Source organism: Prinia subflava, chromosome 23 (genome assembly GCF_021018805.1).
Source record: "Prinia subflava isolate CZ2003 ecotype Zambia chromosome 23, Cam_Psub_1.2, whole genome shotgun sequence".
Taxonomy (NCBI): domain Eukaryota; kingdom Metazoa; phylum Chordata; class Aves; order Passeriformes; family Cisticolidae; genus Prinia; species Prinia subflava.
This window is the reverse complement of record NC_086269.1, coordinates 1,261,484-1,278,092: the sequence shown is the minus strand read 5'-3', so window position 1 is coordinate 1,278,092 and position 16,609 is coordinate 1,261,484. Positions and strand designations below refer to the sequence as shown.

The 16,609-nt window shown below is 57.1% G+C and overlaps 2 protein-coding genes across 4 annotated transcripts in view; both read left to right on the top strand.

Annotated features, from left to right (window-relative positions):
- Positions 1-92: 92 nt before the first annotated feature.
- On the top strand, positions 93-12,275 carry LOC134561552 (complement component receptor 1-like protein). 3 transcript variants are annotated; one of them, XM_063418675.1, is made up of 14 exons: positions 93-249; positions 923-1,068; positions 1,760-1,951; positions 3,283-3,382; positions 3,872-3,957; positions 4,361-4,573; positions 5,486-5,668; positions 6,220-6,408; positions 6,795-7,004; positions 7,740-7,922; positions 8,974-9,162; positions 10,244-10,423; positions 10,524-10,693; positions 11,106-12,275. In XM_063418675.1, the coding sequence occupies exons 2-14, from the start codon at positions 981-983 to the stop codon at positions 11,256-11,258; spliced, it is 2,136 nt and encodes a 711-aa protein (XP_063274745.1). In that variant the 5' UTR covers positions 93-249; positions 923-980; the 3' UTR covers positions 11,259-12,275. The 3 variants fall into 3 exon arrangements, with proteins under 3 accessions (XP_063274745.1, XP_063274743.1, XP_063274744.1); XM_063418673.1 differs by having other exon boundaries at positions 94-249; positions 11,103-12,275; XM_063418674.1 differs by lacking the exon at positions 93-249 and adding an exon at positions 530-550 and having other exon boundaries at positions 11,103-12,275.
- A 590-nt stretch (positions 12,276-12,865) lies between these two features.
- The window catches only part of LOC134561564 (complement receptor type 1-like), a 34,034-nt gene continuing 30,290 nt past the window's right edge, over positions 12,866-16,609 (top strand). Inside the window, exons 1-5 of the mRNA XM_063418696.1 lie at positions 12,866-13,232; positions 13,450-13,632; positions 14,102-14,293; positions 14,885-14,984; positions 16,436-16,518. Of these exons, the coding sequence (XP_063274766.1) occupies positions 13,112-13,232; positions 13,450-13,632; positions 14,102-14,293; positions 14,885-14,984; positions 16,436-16,518 (679 nt within the window). The 5' untranslated portion in view covers positions 12,866-13,111. The remainder of the gene's footprint in view (positions 13,233-13,449; positions 13,633-14,101; positions 14,294-14,884; positions 14,985-16,435; positions 16,519-16,609) is intronic.

The following is a 16,609-nucleotide window of genomic DNA, read 5'->3' as shown; positions in this document are numbered from 1 at the left end:
GTGTTTTGCTCTGGGGGTGGAATAAACTCCTTTCTTTTTGCTCAGGAGTTAATGATTTATGGGTCAGCGGGCCAGCTCTGCCTGCTGCAGAACTGAAACTTCTCTCTGGGCCGGCTCTGAACTTGTGGGCGTTCTAAAACTCCTCCTTTGGCAGGGCTGGAGCCTGGGGGCTGGAGGAGAGCAGTCCCTGCCTCACCCTGCAAGTGCTGCACACTCCAGGGCTCTCCATCTCCTGCTCCACACCTCCAGGTAAGACAAATCCCAGACAAATCCCACACAGGAGCTGCTCCTGGGAGCTGCACTGGAGCAGCTCCACAGCACTGAGGTCAGGAAATTAAATCAGATTAAACCAGGAGGCGTGGCAAGGATGGAAGGAGAGGCAGAGGAGTGGAGCAGGCATGGGAAGGGTTGGGTTTAGGGCAGTGAGGGGGACCCTCACCCCCAGGAGGGAAGCAGGCACTGGGAGTTTACGGAGCTTTGGGAGGGTTCAGGCTCATGAATGACCCTGGATAACACAGAGAGGGCTCCTACAGATCCCTGGGGCTGCCAGGTGAGTGCAAATCACACTTTAATTCCATTTTGTAAAGCAGTTTGGTTTATCTGACTTGTGAGCCTGACTCGGGTAATATTTGCACAGAACTGATGGAACTTTTTCTTAGACACTTCTCTCTCTCCCTGAGGGGAGTTCATCATTAGGGAACTCTGCTGCTGACTCCAGCAGGGTTTCATCTGACTAGGAAATAACTTCCAAGAGATTTATTACTACAAATAAAGCATTTTACCCACAAATTTCCACAATAATTCAGCTCCTGCTCCTCCTGCTCCTCTCCTGTGGCTGCAGGAACTGCCCAGGGTGGGGAGATCAGCCCTGTGCAGATGCTGAGTGCAAACACCCCTGAGCAGCCCTGTGCTCTCCTCACAGACACGGGCCCAGGAGGGGAATGTGGTGACATCTGCGGGATCTCCAGGCAGGGATAAACATGTCAGCCCCGGGGCTGGGCAGGCCGAGGGGTGGTGCTGCTGTCCTTGGGTCACTCCTCAGTGCCGCTCTCATCGTCACTGCCCACAGTAAGTGAACGAGTCCATGGGGATAAACCGAGCTGCCCTGAAGGAAAACCTTCCCCTGGGCTTTACAAGGCTCAAATATTCTGTTTTCCTCATCGTCTTTGCCTTTCAAGGGCTCTGTAAATCCGTGGGGTCAGAATCCATCTTCCTCTGCCTTTTCTTCCCAGATACAAAAATATTTTAGCTGAAAAAGTGCAATAATTTATCTTGCTTTGCCTTTTCTTCCCAGATACAAACTATTTTAGCTGAAAAAAGTGCAATAATTTATACTAAATGGGGAGCAAAAGTCCAGAAATCTTCGCCTGGACTTTTTGTCCAATCTGCTGGGCGAGGCGTGGGGGGCAGGACCGGAGGGGTGAAGCCCCTCCAGACCCCTGCCCGCCAAAGGCTGCCCTTCTTGCTTGTGGCTTTGAGGGGTTTGGGGGGCTCTGAGGGATTTTGGGGGACTCTGAGGGGTTTTGGGGGCTCTGAGGGGTTCTGGGGGCTCTGAGGGGTTTTGGGGGCTCTGAGGGGTTTTGGGGGGCTCTGAGGGGTTCTGGGGGCTCTGAGGGGTTCTGGGTGCTCTGAGGGGTTTTGGGGGGCTCTGAGGGGTTCTGGGGGCTCTGAGGGGTTTTGGGGGCTCTGAGGGGTTCGGGGGGCTCTGAGGGGTCCCCCCGGAGCTGCTCCCAGCCGGTTTCTGAGGTTTTCCCCGCAGGTCTGTGCTCTGCCCCGCCGCGCTCGCAGTCCGCGCAGCCCCGGCAGCCCCTGGCGGGCTCGGGGCTCTTCCCCTCGGGCCACAGGATGGAGTTCGTGTGCCGGCCGGGCTTCGGGAGAAAACCCTACACTCCCAACGTCCTCACCTGCGGAGAGGACGGGGTGTGGCACGGCCCGAGCGACATCTGCATACGTGAGTGTGTCCGGGGTGTCCCTGCTGTCCTGGGAGTGTCCCTGCTGTCCCGGAGGTGTCCCTGCTCTCCTGGGAGCTGTCCCTGCTCTCCTAGAGATGTCCCTGCTCTCCTGGAGCTGTCCCTGCTCTCCTGGAGCTGTCCCTGCTCTCCTGGGAGGTGTCCCTACTCTCCTGAGAGGTGCCCCTGCTATCCTGGAGCTGTCCCTGCTCTCCTGGGAGGTGTCCCTACTCTCCTGAGAGGTGTCCCTGCTCTCCTGGAGGTGTCCCTGCTCTCCTGAGGGTGTTCCTGCTCTCCTGGGAGATGTCCCTGCTCTCCTGGGGGTGTCCCTGCTGTCCTGGAGGTGTCCCTGCTCTCCTGGAGCTGTCCCTGCTATCCTGGGAGCTGTCCCTGCTCTCCTGGGAGATGTCCCTGCTCCCCTGGAGCTGTCCCTGCTGTCCTGGAGCTGTCCCTGCTCTCCTGAGGGTGTCCCTGCTGTCCTGGAGGTGTCCCTGCTCTCCTAGAGGTGTCCCTGCTCTCCTAGAGGCGTCTCTGCTCTCCTAGAGGTGTCCCTGCTGTCCTGGAGGTGTCCCTGCTCTCCTGGAGCTGTCCCTGCTATCCTGGGAGCTGTCCCTGCTCTCCTGAGGGTGTCCCTGCTGTCCTGGAGGTGTCCCTGCTCTCCTGGGAGCTGTCCCTGCTCTCCCGAGAGGTGTCCCTGCTCTCCTGGGAGATGTCCCTGCTCTCCTGGGGGTGTCCCTGCCCTCGGGTGGGACAGGATGATCTCCAGGGTCCCTCCCAGCCCGAACCCTGCTGGGATTCTGTGGCTTTGGTTTCTTTGCTGCTGCTGCCAGCTGCTCCCGTTGGGGCAGCACCCAAAGCCAGCCCTGGGATGGTGGCACTGAAGGAAAGGTTTTGTTCCTCTGGGTGCTGGCAGGAGCTGAAATCAGCGCTGGTGCTGCCTGTGCCTCGCTGCTGCTCCCTCTGCTCAGGCACTTTGAGCTCCTGTGTCCAGAGGAGCGTTTGGGCTGCAGAGGGAGAATCCTCAGCAGGGCAGAGACGCTGCCACAGCCACTGCAAACCCCAGAGGCCACAGCTCACGTGAACCACGGAATAACCTGGACTGGAGGGGACACCTGGGGGTGTCTGACCATCCCCTGGCTCAGAACCGGCTCAGAATAACCTGGGGCTGGAGGGGACACCTGGAGCCTCTGACCATCCCCTGGCTCAGAACCGGCTCAGAATAACCTGGGGCTGGAGGGGACATCTGGAGCCTCTGACCATCCCCTGGCTCAGAACCGGGGCTCTCTGGGGCTTTCCACTGAGCTGGGGGCTGACTGGAGCCTGTTGTCCCCAGCCAAGGCGTGTCCCTACCCCGGGGAGCCGCCCCACGGCAGGCTGGAGCTGCCGGCAGCCTTCACCTTCGGCTCCACGGTGAACTTCACCTGCGGGACGGGGTAAGCCGGGAGCCCCTGGGCACGGGCTGCTCCTCCCTGCCAGCCCTCCAGAGCTTCCCCCCTCTGTCAGAGCCTCCCCCGTGTGGGTGATTGCAGATTCTGACTGAAATACCTTTGAAGTTTTCCTGTGCGAGATCTCAGACTGACTGTGAGTGTTTTCACCTCCTGCTTTGGGGCAGTTCTTCCCAAATTCAGAATCCTGGCTCTTTCCAAACCACTCCCAACCACTTTCCTTTTTGAAGGAAAGATGTGAATGCTGAGCTCAGAGCTGTAAGTATATTGATAAAGTATATTCTTTTCCTTAGAAACGTGCCATTTTTTAATTTAAAAAAATGCTTTTGTCAAAAGCCAAGTGTGTCCTCGAGAAAATACGACCAATTTCTGATCTGCTGGAGTTCTGAGAAAGGAGCCCAAACCTTCCTGGTGCTGGTGTGGGTAACACATCAGGGCTGAGCCTGTGGGGAAATTCCCTCTCCCTGTCTCACACAGGTACAGGCTGATTGGACACTCTCAGATTGAATGTGTGGTCAGAAATGAGGTTCTCAGATGGAACAGAGATATTCCCACCTGTGAGGGTAAGCAGAGTTCCTTAATTATCCATTCTTTAATTATCTGGGATGTGCCTTGGGCTGGATAAAGAAGCTGTTGTGTTGCTCTGCTGAGGATTTTGGCATCTCAGCACATGGTGGAGCCTGGAAAGACATTTTTAACCTGTGTTAATCTGTGTTAATTTGTGTTTCCCTTCCTCTTTCACTCTCTGGGAGTGATGCAGCTGCAATTGAGCCTGGGATATCCCAAACCTGCTCAGTGCCCACTCAGAGCTCGGGGCTGGTGCAGCTTCTCAAGACCTGCCTTTCATTTCTGACCCTTTTGCCACCTCCTGTTTCCACCTTTTCCTGGCCAGATCTTTGGTTTAAAAAGAATTTTTTTTTTTCTCTTCTTCTTCCTTCCCATGGCGACCCTCCCCTCCTCCCACAGTGATTCCCTGCGCCCCCCCTCCAGAAATAGAGAATGGGCAGCACAATGGGATGGACAAGGAGCATTTCCAGTACGGGGACTCTGTCACCTACCGCTGCCACAGCCCCAGGAGGGGACAGAGACCTTTCTCCCTGGTGGGAGACGCCTCCATTTTCTGCACCACCAGGGACGGCCTGAACGGGGAGTGGAGCAGCCCAGCCCCGGAGTGCAAAGGTGAGCTGCTCCCTCACCCCAGCCCCGGCAGAGCTGCTCCTGCCCGGCTCTTTCCCCTTGGAACCCCCCCTCTCCCTCACCCTCCTGCAGTGGAACTCCTCTGGATGGGTGTAGGAAGGGACCCCCACACCCCCAGTGGGCAGTTCTGTGTGAGGAAAGAAGTTTTGATTTACCTCTAGAAATATTAGGGATTTTAGCTAGAGCTTTCCATGCCTTTCTCACGGTGGTGCCAGGACAGAAACCCCTGTTGGACTTTCTAGCTGTTCTTCAAAACCTGTGGCTGTTTCTGTGGGCAGTTTGTAGATAATCAATCATTATGTAGATAAGAGAGAAAACAAAGGTGCCCAATGCATTCTCCAGGTGTTGGAGCAGGTGTATGGGACCTGTCCCTATTCTGTGCTCAGATTTGTGCTTTGTTTTTGTATCATTTTCTTCTTTTATTAAAACTTTTTTTGCTTTTTCAAGGCACACTCAACCGTGCTGTCTCGCTAAATTCTTTCAGCCATTTTCTGTGAGGGGCTGGACACCCCCAGAGTCACTGAACCCCACAGAGCTGATTCTGCCTGGATCTTGGAGAAATTCCGTAGATGGGAGCCTCTGTTTGGGTGCTGTGACAGGAATTAGGATCTCTCCTCACGCCCACCGTGTCCGCAGGGATGTGGGAGTGGGGTTTCACTGTGCTCACAGGGCAGGTGCTCCCTCTGATGTGCTGTAAAATAGAAAAACTCCCTGCTCTCCTGTTCTCTCTATGCTTTACCTTAACCCTGCTGTAACAGGGGCGAGGTGTACAAACCCCCCAGGTCACCCCGCCGGCTGCCCTGGGTACCCAAAAGGCGATGGAGACATTTCTCCAAAGCCTGCCCTGCCCTCTGGGGCGTGCTGCTGAGTGCCTGTGTGCTTCCCCCGGCGCAGTGGTGACCTGTGAGCAGCCCAGGGTGGAGAACGGGAGGCTGCTGGCCGGGTACCGGCCCCGCTACACCTTTGGGGACACCGTGGTCTTCGAGTGCGACTTTCGCTACAGCCTCAGCGGCGGCGGCGCCTCCACCTGCAGGGACAGCGACCTCTGGGAGCCCCCCCTGCCCCTCTGCCAGCGCAGTGAGTGTGCAGGGACGGCCCCTGGGACCCTCCACCCTGCCCAGAGAGTGTCTGCTGGGATGGGAGTTATGGGTTGTTGTAACGGTGAAAATCGTGGAGTTCTGGAATGGTTTGGGTTGGGAGAGACCTTAAAGCTCATCTCACCCACGTCCTGCCATGGGCAGGGACTCCTTCCACTGTCCCAGGTTGTTCCAACCTCTCTTTGGACACTTCCAGGGTTGGGGCAGCCACAGCTTCTCTGGGCATCACCCTCACAGGGAAGAATTTCTGAATATCTGATTGAAACCCAACCTCCTTCATCTTACAGCCCTTCTCCCTTGTCCTGTCACCCCATGCCCTTGAAAAAAGTCTCCCTCCAGGGAAAAAAAAAAAAAAAAATATATATATATTCGTATATCTTCATTTGTCTCCTTTGCATTCCCTCTTTACCCCTCCTGAAGGTGGATGATTCAATGTCTCAGAATGAGCAATGTGAGCCCGTGGTTTACCCGAATTCCCTCCCTCCCAGGCCTGTGATGTGTCCCTGTCCCTAAGCTGGTGTCTCCCCCCAGGCAGCTGCGATGACCCCCCGGAGGTGGGGAACGCTGTCAAAGCCAGGCTGGCTGGGAATCTGTTCCCCGTGGGCACCGTGGTCACCTACGAGTGCCAGCAGGGCCACCGGTTCAGCTCGGGGGAGGCCACCTGGAACGTCACCTGCCTGCAGGACTTCGTGTGGAGTGAAACCCCCGCTCCGTGTGAAAGTGAGAGCCTGGGCTTACCTGTGCCTGCCAGGGTGTGTGAGGGAGCTGCCGTGGGGTGGGGACAGCCTGGGGGACAGGGGGATGCCTCAGGGTCTTTGCTGACTCTGGAATTCCTTTGATTTATTCCCCAGAGTTTTGGCTTTGCTTTATTTGCCAGCTCTGCTTCCCGGTCCCTTGAACCTCTGGAAAATGTCCCTTGTGGTCTTGAGGGGGCACCACAAACATTCCAGCCCCCGGGGGAGCCCAGGGCTGCTTTGGGGGCAGATTTAATGTCACGATGTGTCTGTGTCCTACAACAAATCCATCCCTGCTCTTCACAATGAATTTCCTGTCACCCACTTGGCTTTGCCGTGGTCTCACCCTCGCTGATGTCCGGCCTTTCCCAGGAACTTCTTGCCCAGATCCGCACATCCCAAATGGAAAGCTCTTGTACCCGTGGCGGGAGGAGAAGGAGGGCTACAAGTACGGGGACAGGCTGGAGGTGGCGTGCTCGGAAGGATTTGCTTTCAAAGAAAAGACTCTGCATGGCAGCAGCGTCACCCTGCGCTGCGGCAGCGACGGCGCCTGGGACCCAGCAGTGCCAGAGTGCGCCCCAGGTGGGACAGGGCTGGGGGGAGCGTGCTGGGAGCCCTGGAGGATTTTCCTCCACTCCCAGATCTGCTTCTCCTGGGTTTAGGTGGGAAATGCAGGCAGAAAAATATCCAGATGAGCCCCATGGGGAAAGGGCAGGGTTCAGGTGGTGTCTGCAGGGTGCAGGGATGGTGTGTTGGAAGTTTCTAGAGGCTTGGGAGGCTCCTGAGAAGCCCTGGGAGACATTTACCCAGCTGGAGGGGGATGTGGTTTGTGTTTGGGGCTGCTTTGCTGACACCAGGCTGGGGAGCAGGGGATGTTCCCAAGGCATTTCCCCTGTCAGGAGAAAATGAGTGTAAATAACTGCTCCAACTCCTGACCCAGAACCACAGAAATATCCACAAAAACTCAGAGAAAATAAGAAAATAACTGCTCCAACTTCTGACCTAGCACCACAGAAACAGCCACAAAAACTCAGGGAAAATAACTGCTCCAGCTCCTGACCCAGCACCACAGAAATAGCCACAAAAACTCAGGGAAAACCTCTCCAGGAGGGACAAGCCTGTGCAGCTCCCAGCATTAGACATGGACAATTCCCAGCGCTGCCCCTCTGGGCTGCAGGGGCAGCCTGAGCCCTGCTCCTGGGGATGGTCCCTTCTCTGCCCGGGGTTCAGCGTGGCTGCTGGCTCTCCTCCACAAGAAAGCACGGCTGGGGTTTCTCTCGAGGATACAAAACATCCTTAATTTTCCACTATTTCCAGAGCCACGTTGCCCAAAGCCAGAGATCCCCCACGGAAAGGAGGTGGATGAGGGCAGGGGCAGCTACGCCGTGGGGGCGCGGGTGAGGCTGCAGTGCCTGGAGGGCTTCGGCCTCAGGGGCTCCCCGTCCATCACCTGTGGGGCCGACCTGAGCTGGGAGCCCGCCCTGCCCTTCTGTGACAAAGGTACGGTGACACCCGGGCCACAGGAGCTCTCCTCCACCACGGGGGATTGTCCTGGTTTGGGGGAGATTTGGGAGGAAAGCCCCGAGCAGGGTCCCTCTGGAAAGCAACCCCAAAGATCCCTCCCCACAGCCGGTCCAGAGAAAAGTGGAAAAAACTATTTATTGAACAAACAAAACACCCACGAGCATAAAGAATGAATAATGTGAAACAATAAAACCTCTCACTGCTCCGAAGAGATGAGGAAATCCTTGCCGTGGGCAGCTCAGCTCACTCAGTTTTTGTCACTCCCAGTCCCTGTGTGGAGCCCTTAGGGCTCCTCTGGGGTTTGCAGTCCTGAGCAGGTTTAAAGAGTCCCAAGAAAAAGAAAAAAAAACAGTCCAGGGAACTCTTCTGCCCTTGCTAGCTAAAACTACCTAAAAAGCAAAATAATCTCTGTCCTGTTGCTGGTCTGTGCCTCAGACAAACACAGTGAGGAGAGGAATGTGCAGGAGCAGAGGTGTTTTAAAACAAACTCGGGGCTGCTTTGTTCCCTGCTTTGCTTTCAGAGCCAGCCCTAAAGGCTCAGAACCCAACACACAGCACAGAACAGACAATGGGGGTGCAGCACCACAAAGTCACCCCAGGACAGGGAGCTGCCTGCAGCCCCTGCTCCTGGCACAGCCGAGCCAGGGAATTGGAGTCACAAAGTTGGAATTGGAGTCACAAAGTTGGAATTGGAGTCACAAAGTTGGAATTGGAGTCACAAAGTTGGAATTGGAGTCACAAAGTTGGGAAAAAGCTCCAACATCAGCAGCTCCAGGCTCTGAGTGCCACCACAGCCCCCAGTGCCACATCCACATGTTCCTTGAACACTTCCAGGGATGGTGAGGGCAGCACTGGCAATATTCTGATATTTCTGGAGCCCTGGGCGGGTGTAGAGGTCACAATGAGGCAGCAGCTCCCTGTGAATTTGCCTCACACCAGGCACGAGGTGAACTTTGTGCTGATTTCACAGAATGTTTTTGATTCTCACCCGATGATGATAACTGCACCAATCTCTCTGTATCCGCAGTGTGTGGGCCCCCTCCAGCCACCCCCTTCGGGCAGCACTCGGGCAGGGGGCGCACGGAGTTCCCCTATGGCACCAAGGTCACCTACAGCTGCTCGGAGGGGCTGTCCCTGCTGGGGGACCCGGCCCTGTACTGCACCTCCGAGGACGGGCACAGCCTGGCCTGGAGCGGGGCCGCCCCCCAGTGCAGGGGTGAGGGGGGGGTCAGGGTGGGGGTCAGGGTGGGGGTCAGGGTATGAGATTGGGGTGTGAGATCAGGGTGGGGGTCAGGGTGGGGGCCGGGGTGTGGGATCAGGGTCTGGGATCAGGGTCTGGGATCAGGATGTGGGATCAGGGTGGGGGATCAGGGTTTGGGGTCAGGGTGTGGGGTCAGGGTGGGGGCCGGGGTGTGGGATCAGGGTCTGGGATCAGGGTTTGGGGTCAGGGTATGGGATTGGGGTGTGAGATCAGGGTGGGGGTCAGGGTGTGGGGTTGGGGTGGGGGTCGGGGTGTGGGATCAGGGTATGGGATCAGGGTGTGGGATCAGGGTATGGGATTGGGGTGTGAGATCAGGGTGGGGGATCAGGGTTTGGGGCCAGGGTGGGGGTCAGGGTGGGGTTCAGGGTATGGGATCAGAGTATGGGATCAGGATGTGGGATCAGGGTGGGGGGTCAGGGTGGGGGTCAGGGTACGGGATTAGGATGTGGGATCAGGGTATGGGATCAGGGTGTGGGGGTCAGGGTGGGGGGTCAGGGTGGGAGGTCAGGGTGGGGGTCAGGATGGGGGTCAGGGTACGGGATCAGGGTTTTGGGTCAGGGTATGGGATTGGGGTGTGAGATCAGGGTGGGGGTCAGGGTGTAGGGTTGGGGTGGGGGTCGGGGTGTGGGATCAGGGTATGGCATCAGGGTGTGGGATCAGGGTGTGGGATCAGGGTATGGGATCAGGGTGTGGGATCATGGTGTGGGATCAGGGTGTGGGATCAGGGTGTGGGATCATGGTGTGGGATCTGGGTATGGGATCGGGGTGTGAGATCAGGGTGGGGGTCAGGGTGTGGGGTTGGGGTGGGGGTCAGGGTGGGGATCAGGATGTGGGATCAGACTGAGCCAGGCCCTAGGGACAGTGTTAGGGTTGCCAGGGCTGCCTGGGGGTGCTGCCTCCCTCACAGGAGGGGCGTTGCTGCCTCTGGCAGTGCCAGCTCTGGCTCTCCTGCCTGGGGCCAGCAGGGGCCAGGAGCAGCAGCTCTGCCCAGCCCTGCTGTGCCCAGAGCCATTCCCAGCCCCGCTCTGCCCCGCAGCGGTTCGGTGCCCCAAGCCCGTGGTGCAGAGGGGCAGGATGAGCCCTCAGAGCTTCACCTTCCCCTACGGGCTGCTCCTGAACTTCTCCTGTGACGAGGGCTTCAGGCTGCACGGCGCTGCCCAGAGCCGCTGCCTGGCTGACGGCACCTGGGGCCCGCCCCTGCCCACCTGCCAGCCAGGTGAGTGCCAGCCCTGCCCGCCCAGCCCGGGCGCTGCTTGCTGGGTGTTTCCTCCTCCATCCCCTCCCGTTATTTGAATTTTTGTGCGTTTCCCCTCCAGTTCAGTGCCCCAAGCCCCCGAGGCAGGAGGACGTTTGGGTGACTTTCAACAAGGCGTGGTACGAGGTGAACGAGACCGTGCCCTTCTCCTGCAGGCGCGATGGGTTCTCAGGGACACCCTCCAAAACCACCTGCTCAGCCGATGGCACCTGGGCACCACCGCCCACCTGTGTGAGTACCACCACCCGCCCCATTCTTCCTGTTCCTGCCCCATTTTTCCTGTTTCTTGCTCCATTTTTCCCATTTCTTGCCCCATTTTCCCATTTCTTGCCCCATTTTTCCCATTTCTTGCCCCATTTCTCCCATTTCCTGCCCCATTTTCCTGTTTCCTGCTCCCTTTTCCTGTTTCCTGCCCCATTTTCCTGTTTCCTGCCCCATTTTTCCCATTTCTTGCCCCATTTTTCCTGTTTCCTCCCCCATTTTTCCCATTTCCTGCCCCATTTTTCCCATTTCTTGCCCCATTTTTCCTGTTTCCTGCCCCATTTATAGCCTGGAATACCTTCACTCCAGCTTGGCAAGGGTGGTTTCTTTGTCACCTGCACTGGAGTCTCACTCTGCCTTTGTTTTGGCTCTTTTAAAGAAGAAGCCTGAAGTGTGTGAGAGGATTCTCCGAAACAAAGCCACTTTCCAGTGTGGAATTCCTCTGTCAGACCTGAAAACCCTGCTGGAAGTCCAGAAACTCTACCTGGAGATCCAGAAACTTGAAAAGGAGCTAAAAACCCCCACCTACGGTTGACTGGTGGCACTGGGGTTGTAAGAACCACCCTCTGTGTGCTGGATCACGATGCTGACTGAGGATTTTTCATAACTTTGTAATTTGTGCTAATGCTGAAGTAGCCAGGACAAAATTTAACAATGGTCCACAGATTTGCTCACACAAGGAGCCAAAGTGACTTGTGAGTCAATTTTTAGGGCTCACCAGGCTGAGTTTGTAGATCACTTTATGCCTTTTAAAGCTTCACGTTTAGATCTGTTTGCCACACTGGCAGGGCACGGTTAGGAAGGAACCGAGTGGCAACCAAGTGAATTTTGGTGGTACAAACAGGCGTGAACGTGGTGAGAGCCACTCACCTGCAGCTGCTGCACCTCTCCAGTCCATCCCAGTGCTGCACTCATTAGTGGGAACAACCCCTTCACTGCCTAATTACCTTCAAACCTCAAAGCCTCTGTCCTAGCAAAGCAAAAACGCCAAAAATGCTTTCCTTCCCAGGCAGGGTCCATGGCAGTGCCACATCTCAGTGACAGAGATGGCTGGGAGTCATGGCTGGGTTTTAAACCAGGAGAACTTGGCTGGTTTTTAAACCAGGAGGACATGGCTGGTTTTTAAATCAGGAGAATTTGGCTGGTTTTTAAATCAGGAGAATTTGGCTGGTTTTTAAACCAGGGAGACACGGCTGGTTTTTAAACCAGGAGAACTTGGCTGTTTTTTAAACCAGGAGGACATGGCTGGTTTTAAAACCAGGAGGACATGGCTGGTTTTTAAACTGATTTTTCTGCAACATCCAATGAAGGGGAAGCACTGTGCTGGCCACGTGTCTTGTGATGGGACCAGAGATTTTAATAAACCTGCAATTGGAATGACAGCTCTGCCTGGGTTTTCATGATCTGTCCTATCTCTGGCAAAGGGAAGTATTTACATCTCACACGAAGTACATGTAATATATAAAGTGTGTATAATTAATAGGTTTATTTCTAGTGTGTGTAAATAAACAGCTCCATGAGGAGCCTTCACCTCCTGCACGAGCATCACTGCTAGATGTGCTTCCAGAAGTGATAAAATTGCTTTATTTGTTACCAGAGCCTAAACAGGGAAGAGGTGGTGCCTCTGATTTTGCACAGAAAGGGGCTTTGGGATGCTCCCTGTGCTTCCCCACCTGCAGGTGAGGAGCTCTGCCATGGGAGCTGCTCCCCGGGATGAGCAGGGCTGCACCTCCCGCAGTGACACCTCTGTCCCCCCACCCTGAGCTCACCTGGGGCTGCAGGCAGGGGTTTGCCCTCCCTCTGCCAGGCTGGACAGCCACGAGTGTGAATAAACCCCGGTACTGCACCCTGGGTGTGAGAGAGGGGCTGAGCAGCCCTGGCTGGTGTCACACACTCACAGGGTTCATGAGGATGCAGCTGCTCACACCCGGTCCTCATCAGCAGTGAGTCAATCAATGGAAAAAACAGCAAACGAGAAGGAAAATGCTTCTGTTTGCTTCACTGACTGTGCTGACAGCAGAGCCGTGGTGCATCACCTGCCAGCAAATAAATGGGGAGGTGTTTTCCTACCCTGGGCACAGCTTGGGGTGGAACGGGGGCTTTTCCTCCCTGGGAATGTAATTTTGGATGAATTGTGCTGGTCAGTGCTCCCTGCCAGCCTCGGCACAGACAGGAGCCTGGTGGGACAGGAGGGCAGGAGGCTCTCCCCGAGCCCGTGAGTGTCACTTGTCCCCACCCCGGCTGCTCCCCGCGCTCCTGACGGGGATTTCAGCTCCGTGGGTGTCCTGGGCAGGTTTCCACGGCTCCAGAGGCTTGGTGGAGCCTGCAGTGCATCCCCTCCCAGCACGCAGCCCTTGCAGGCAGCGGGGCTCCACACAGGGCTCTGCAATGGAGGCTGCAGCACCAGCACGGGGGGCACCCCCGGACCCCCCGAGCTGCGGGGCGCCCTCGGAGCACCCCGTGCTGCTCCTGGCCCTGCTGGGGCTCCTCAGCCTTCCTGTGGCTCGTGGTGAGTACGGGGCCGAGGGAAGGGCCAGGGACACCTGCCTGGACCTACCTGGCTGCTCAGGGGCCGGGCTGGGCGATGCCACCCCCAGCCTGGGCACTGACCCGTGGCTCCAGCCCCGGCTGGTGCCTTTCCCCAGGGGAACCCTTGGGCGCGCTCCTGGGGCGGGGAGGGGCCGGGGAACGGGTTCCTCACCTGAGGAGGGCTTCTCCTGCCACAGGTGACTGTGGGCCCCCTCCTGCCATGACCCACTCCAGGCCCTCCAGCAGCTCCAGCAGCTTCCCGGTGGGCTCCAGGGTCACCTTCACCTGCGCGGAGGGCGCCCGCCGCATCCCGGGGCTGCCCGACACCGTGGAGTGCCTGCCCGGAGACATCTGGTCCCGCCTGCCCGAGCCCTGCGGCCGTAAATATCTTCCTTTTATCCGAAACACAGCCCCGGGCTGCCGTCCCTGCCCCTCCTGGTGGCTGCGCTGCGCTGGCACCGCCCCTGTCCGAGGGGACAAACCCGCTGTCCCTGTCCCCATCCTAGGGCACAAACCCGCTGTGCTGTCCCTGTCCTGTCCCTGTCCTGTCCCTGTCCCCATCCCAGGGGACAATCCCGCTCCCCTCGGAGCCGCTGGGAGAGGGGAGAGGGGTCATTTGGGGACTCCTGTGTCCCCCAGGCTGTGCCTGAGCTCCCCGTGTCCTGCTGACCCTTCCCCAGCTCCCGACTCCCCTCCCTGCCCGCCCTGGTGCCCGCAGCGGGCTGGCAGCCTGGCAGGGAACCCCAATTTCCCTGCCACGACCCCTCCCGAAGCATCCCCGCGGTCCCAGGGCGTGTTTGGGGCGCTCCTGGCAGGCAGCTCCGTCAGGCCGCCTCTCCTCGCTGCCAGGGAGCTGCGCCGCCCCGGCCAGGCTCAGGTTTGCTGCCCTGTCCAAGGAGGACGAGAGGAGGAATTTCTTCCCCGTGGGCATCAGGGTGAGCTACACCTGCCGGCCGGGCTACGAGAACACCTCGGAGAGTTCCCCCTCCAGCACCTGCCTCCAGAACCTGACGTGGTCGCAGCCCGCCGAGCTGTGCAGGAGTGAGTGTTCCTGCTGTCCCACACCCCAAAAACGCAGCCCTGGCTGCTCCCAAAACTCAGCCTGGTTGTTGTCATCCCAACAGCTCCGTTAACACCAGTTTGGGTGGATTTCCCTCGTCATTCCTATTCAAGCTTGAACAGCACAAGTATCAGTGATGTTCTTTTTGTTTTTTCTGCTGGCATAAACAGGTCTGGTTTGATTTTCATGCTAGGGAATGTTTGGTTGGACTCAGTGATCTCAGAGGTCTTTTCCAACCTTTTTAATATCCGAAAGATGTTTTCACTGGGCCATGGCACACGCAGGGGACAAATCCCAATTTGCTGTCCTAGCACTGAACACCATGAGGGCACAGCGCTCTCCTGGTGGCACCCATGGCATGGTGACACTGGTGAGGTGACAGGAGTGTTTCCTCACAGTTCAGTGCTTTATTCCTCATGCACTGAGAGGGAAAACCCCAGCGAGTGTGGAGCACTCCCCACCTGACCCTGGCTCCTGCCAGCCCCCCTTGGAGCAGAACATTCTGGAACCTTTGGGAATGCTCCTCCAAGCCCGTGTCTCCTGTCTCATGCAGCGTTTTTGGTGTCCCCCAGGGAGGTCCTGCCGTGCCCCGGGAGCGCTGCCCGGGGGGAGGACGGGGCCTGTGCCAGACCTGCAGCTGGGAGCTCGGGTGGAGGTGTCCTGTGAGGATGGGTGAGTGCTGGGCACTGCTCCAGGCTGGCACACGGCTGAGGGAGGGCACCAGTGCCAGGATCCGGGGCCACCTCCTCCTTCCAGGGCCACCCAGGGGAGCTCTGAGTGTCCATCCCAGCAGGAGCAGCTGGTTGTACTCTCAGCTGATAACTCCAGACTTGAATGCAAGTTTTTTAAAATATTTCAGCTGAAGAGAGTTGAGATATGTTGAATAATTGGAATTTTAAAAATCCAGTTAAGTGCAGCTGGAAAAGTGCAGTGAAGCACAATTTCCACAGGCAGGAGCTGACTCATGGCTGCTGCCTGCTTTCAGTCAGGGCCCACAGGCAGGGGACAGAACTGAAATTTTCAGCTCTTGTCACTCCAGCCCATGTTCCTTCCTCCCTCCCAGCTGGCATCATCTGGCTTGTGCTGCCCCAAACTGAGCAGAGGGGGTTTGTCTCTCCCTTGGGATGTAATTAGAGAGAAGGACAGCGCGTCCCGCCCTGCTGGGGCTGAGCTAACCCTGGAAATCCACACCAGGGTGGAGGGCGAATGTTGCTCATGGAAGTTAGATCAGATATTATCTGTCATGTCCAGATGCTGAGGGGTTTTTGTACAGGATAATTCAGGATGAGGAAGGCGTCAGAGCAAGATCCATGAGCAAACCAGGGCAGAGGCCACTTGAATTAAATGTGGATTGATCCCTGCTGCCCCTCTCTGGTCCCTGCTGTGTGTGGAGGATCTCTCTGAACCCCAGGATCCCAGACTGGTTTGGGTTGGAGGAGACTTTAAACCTCACCCAGTGCCACCCCCTGCCCTGGACAGGGACACCTCCCACTGTCCCAGGTGGCTCCAGGCCCCGTCCAACCTGGCCCAAAACTTCAGCAAAACAGCTGCACCTGGCACCCCAAACCAGGTGTCAGGCAGGAGGTGGCACTGGGGGACACTGGGGACCCCGTCCCGCCCCACCAGCCCTGTGGGGTTCAGCAGGCCCAGGGCAGTGAGCAGCATTTGGAGCCTTTGGAGGTGCTGTGTGTGCTCAGCAGGGAGCTCCTCCCTTGTCACCTCATCCCTGAGGTGACAGCAGCATGGGGAAGGCCCTGGATGGTGACAGAATCAATCCCAGCACTGCTGAGGGCCAGGAGCAGGCAGGGATGGAGCCCCTGATTCAGCAAATCCGGGTGGGAATCCTCCCTCAGCTCAGCCCTGGCATTCCCAGAGAGCCCTGGCAGCCCCAGCTCCGAATTCTCCCTTCCCTGCCATGGAAAACGCAGAGTCAGAGCAGAGGAGCACCCAAAACAGACAAACACAGACCCTGGAGGAGGTCAGGCTGCTCTCCAGCAGTGCCAGCATCACTGCTTGTTTAAAATGCCTTTCCTGCACTCCTGAGCATTCTGGAGGTGTGTTGTTATGAAATCTTCTCAGGTTTGGGACAGTTACACTGATTTTCTCTGGTGTGTTTATTACAGGTACAAATTAGTCGGGAATAATTTCATCCGGTGCCAGCTGATAGGAAACGATGTGGAATGGAGCAAACTTCCAACCTGTGAATGTGAGATTGGCCTTTAATTGTGAGATTGACCTTTAATTGTGAGATTGACCTTTAATTGTGAGATTGGCCTTTAATTGTGAGATTAAACCCT

Excerpts from the sequence above, each read along its gene's own strand:
- LOC134561552 (XM_063418673.1), top strand. The coding sequence starts at position 981 with ATGTCAGCCCCGGGGCTGGGCAGGCCGAGGGGTGGTGCTGCTGTCCTT. Across the intron at positions 10,424-10,523 it reads CCTGCCCACCTGCCAGCCAG|TTCAGTGCCCCAAGCCCCCG; the intron begins GTGAGTGCCAGC and ends TTTCCCCTCCAG. Across the intron at positions 10,694-11,102 it reads GGGCACCACCGCCCACCTGT|AAGAAGCCTGAAGTGTGTGA; the intron begins GTGAGTACCACC and ends GCTCTTTTAAAG.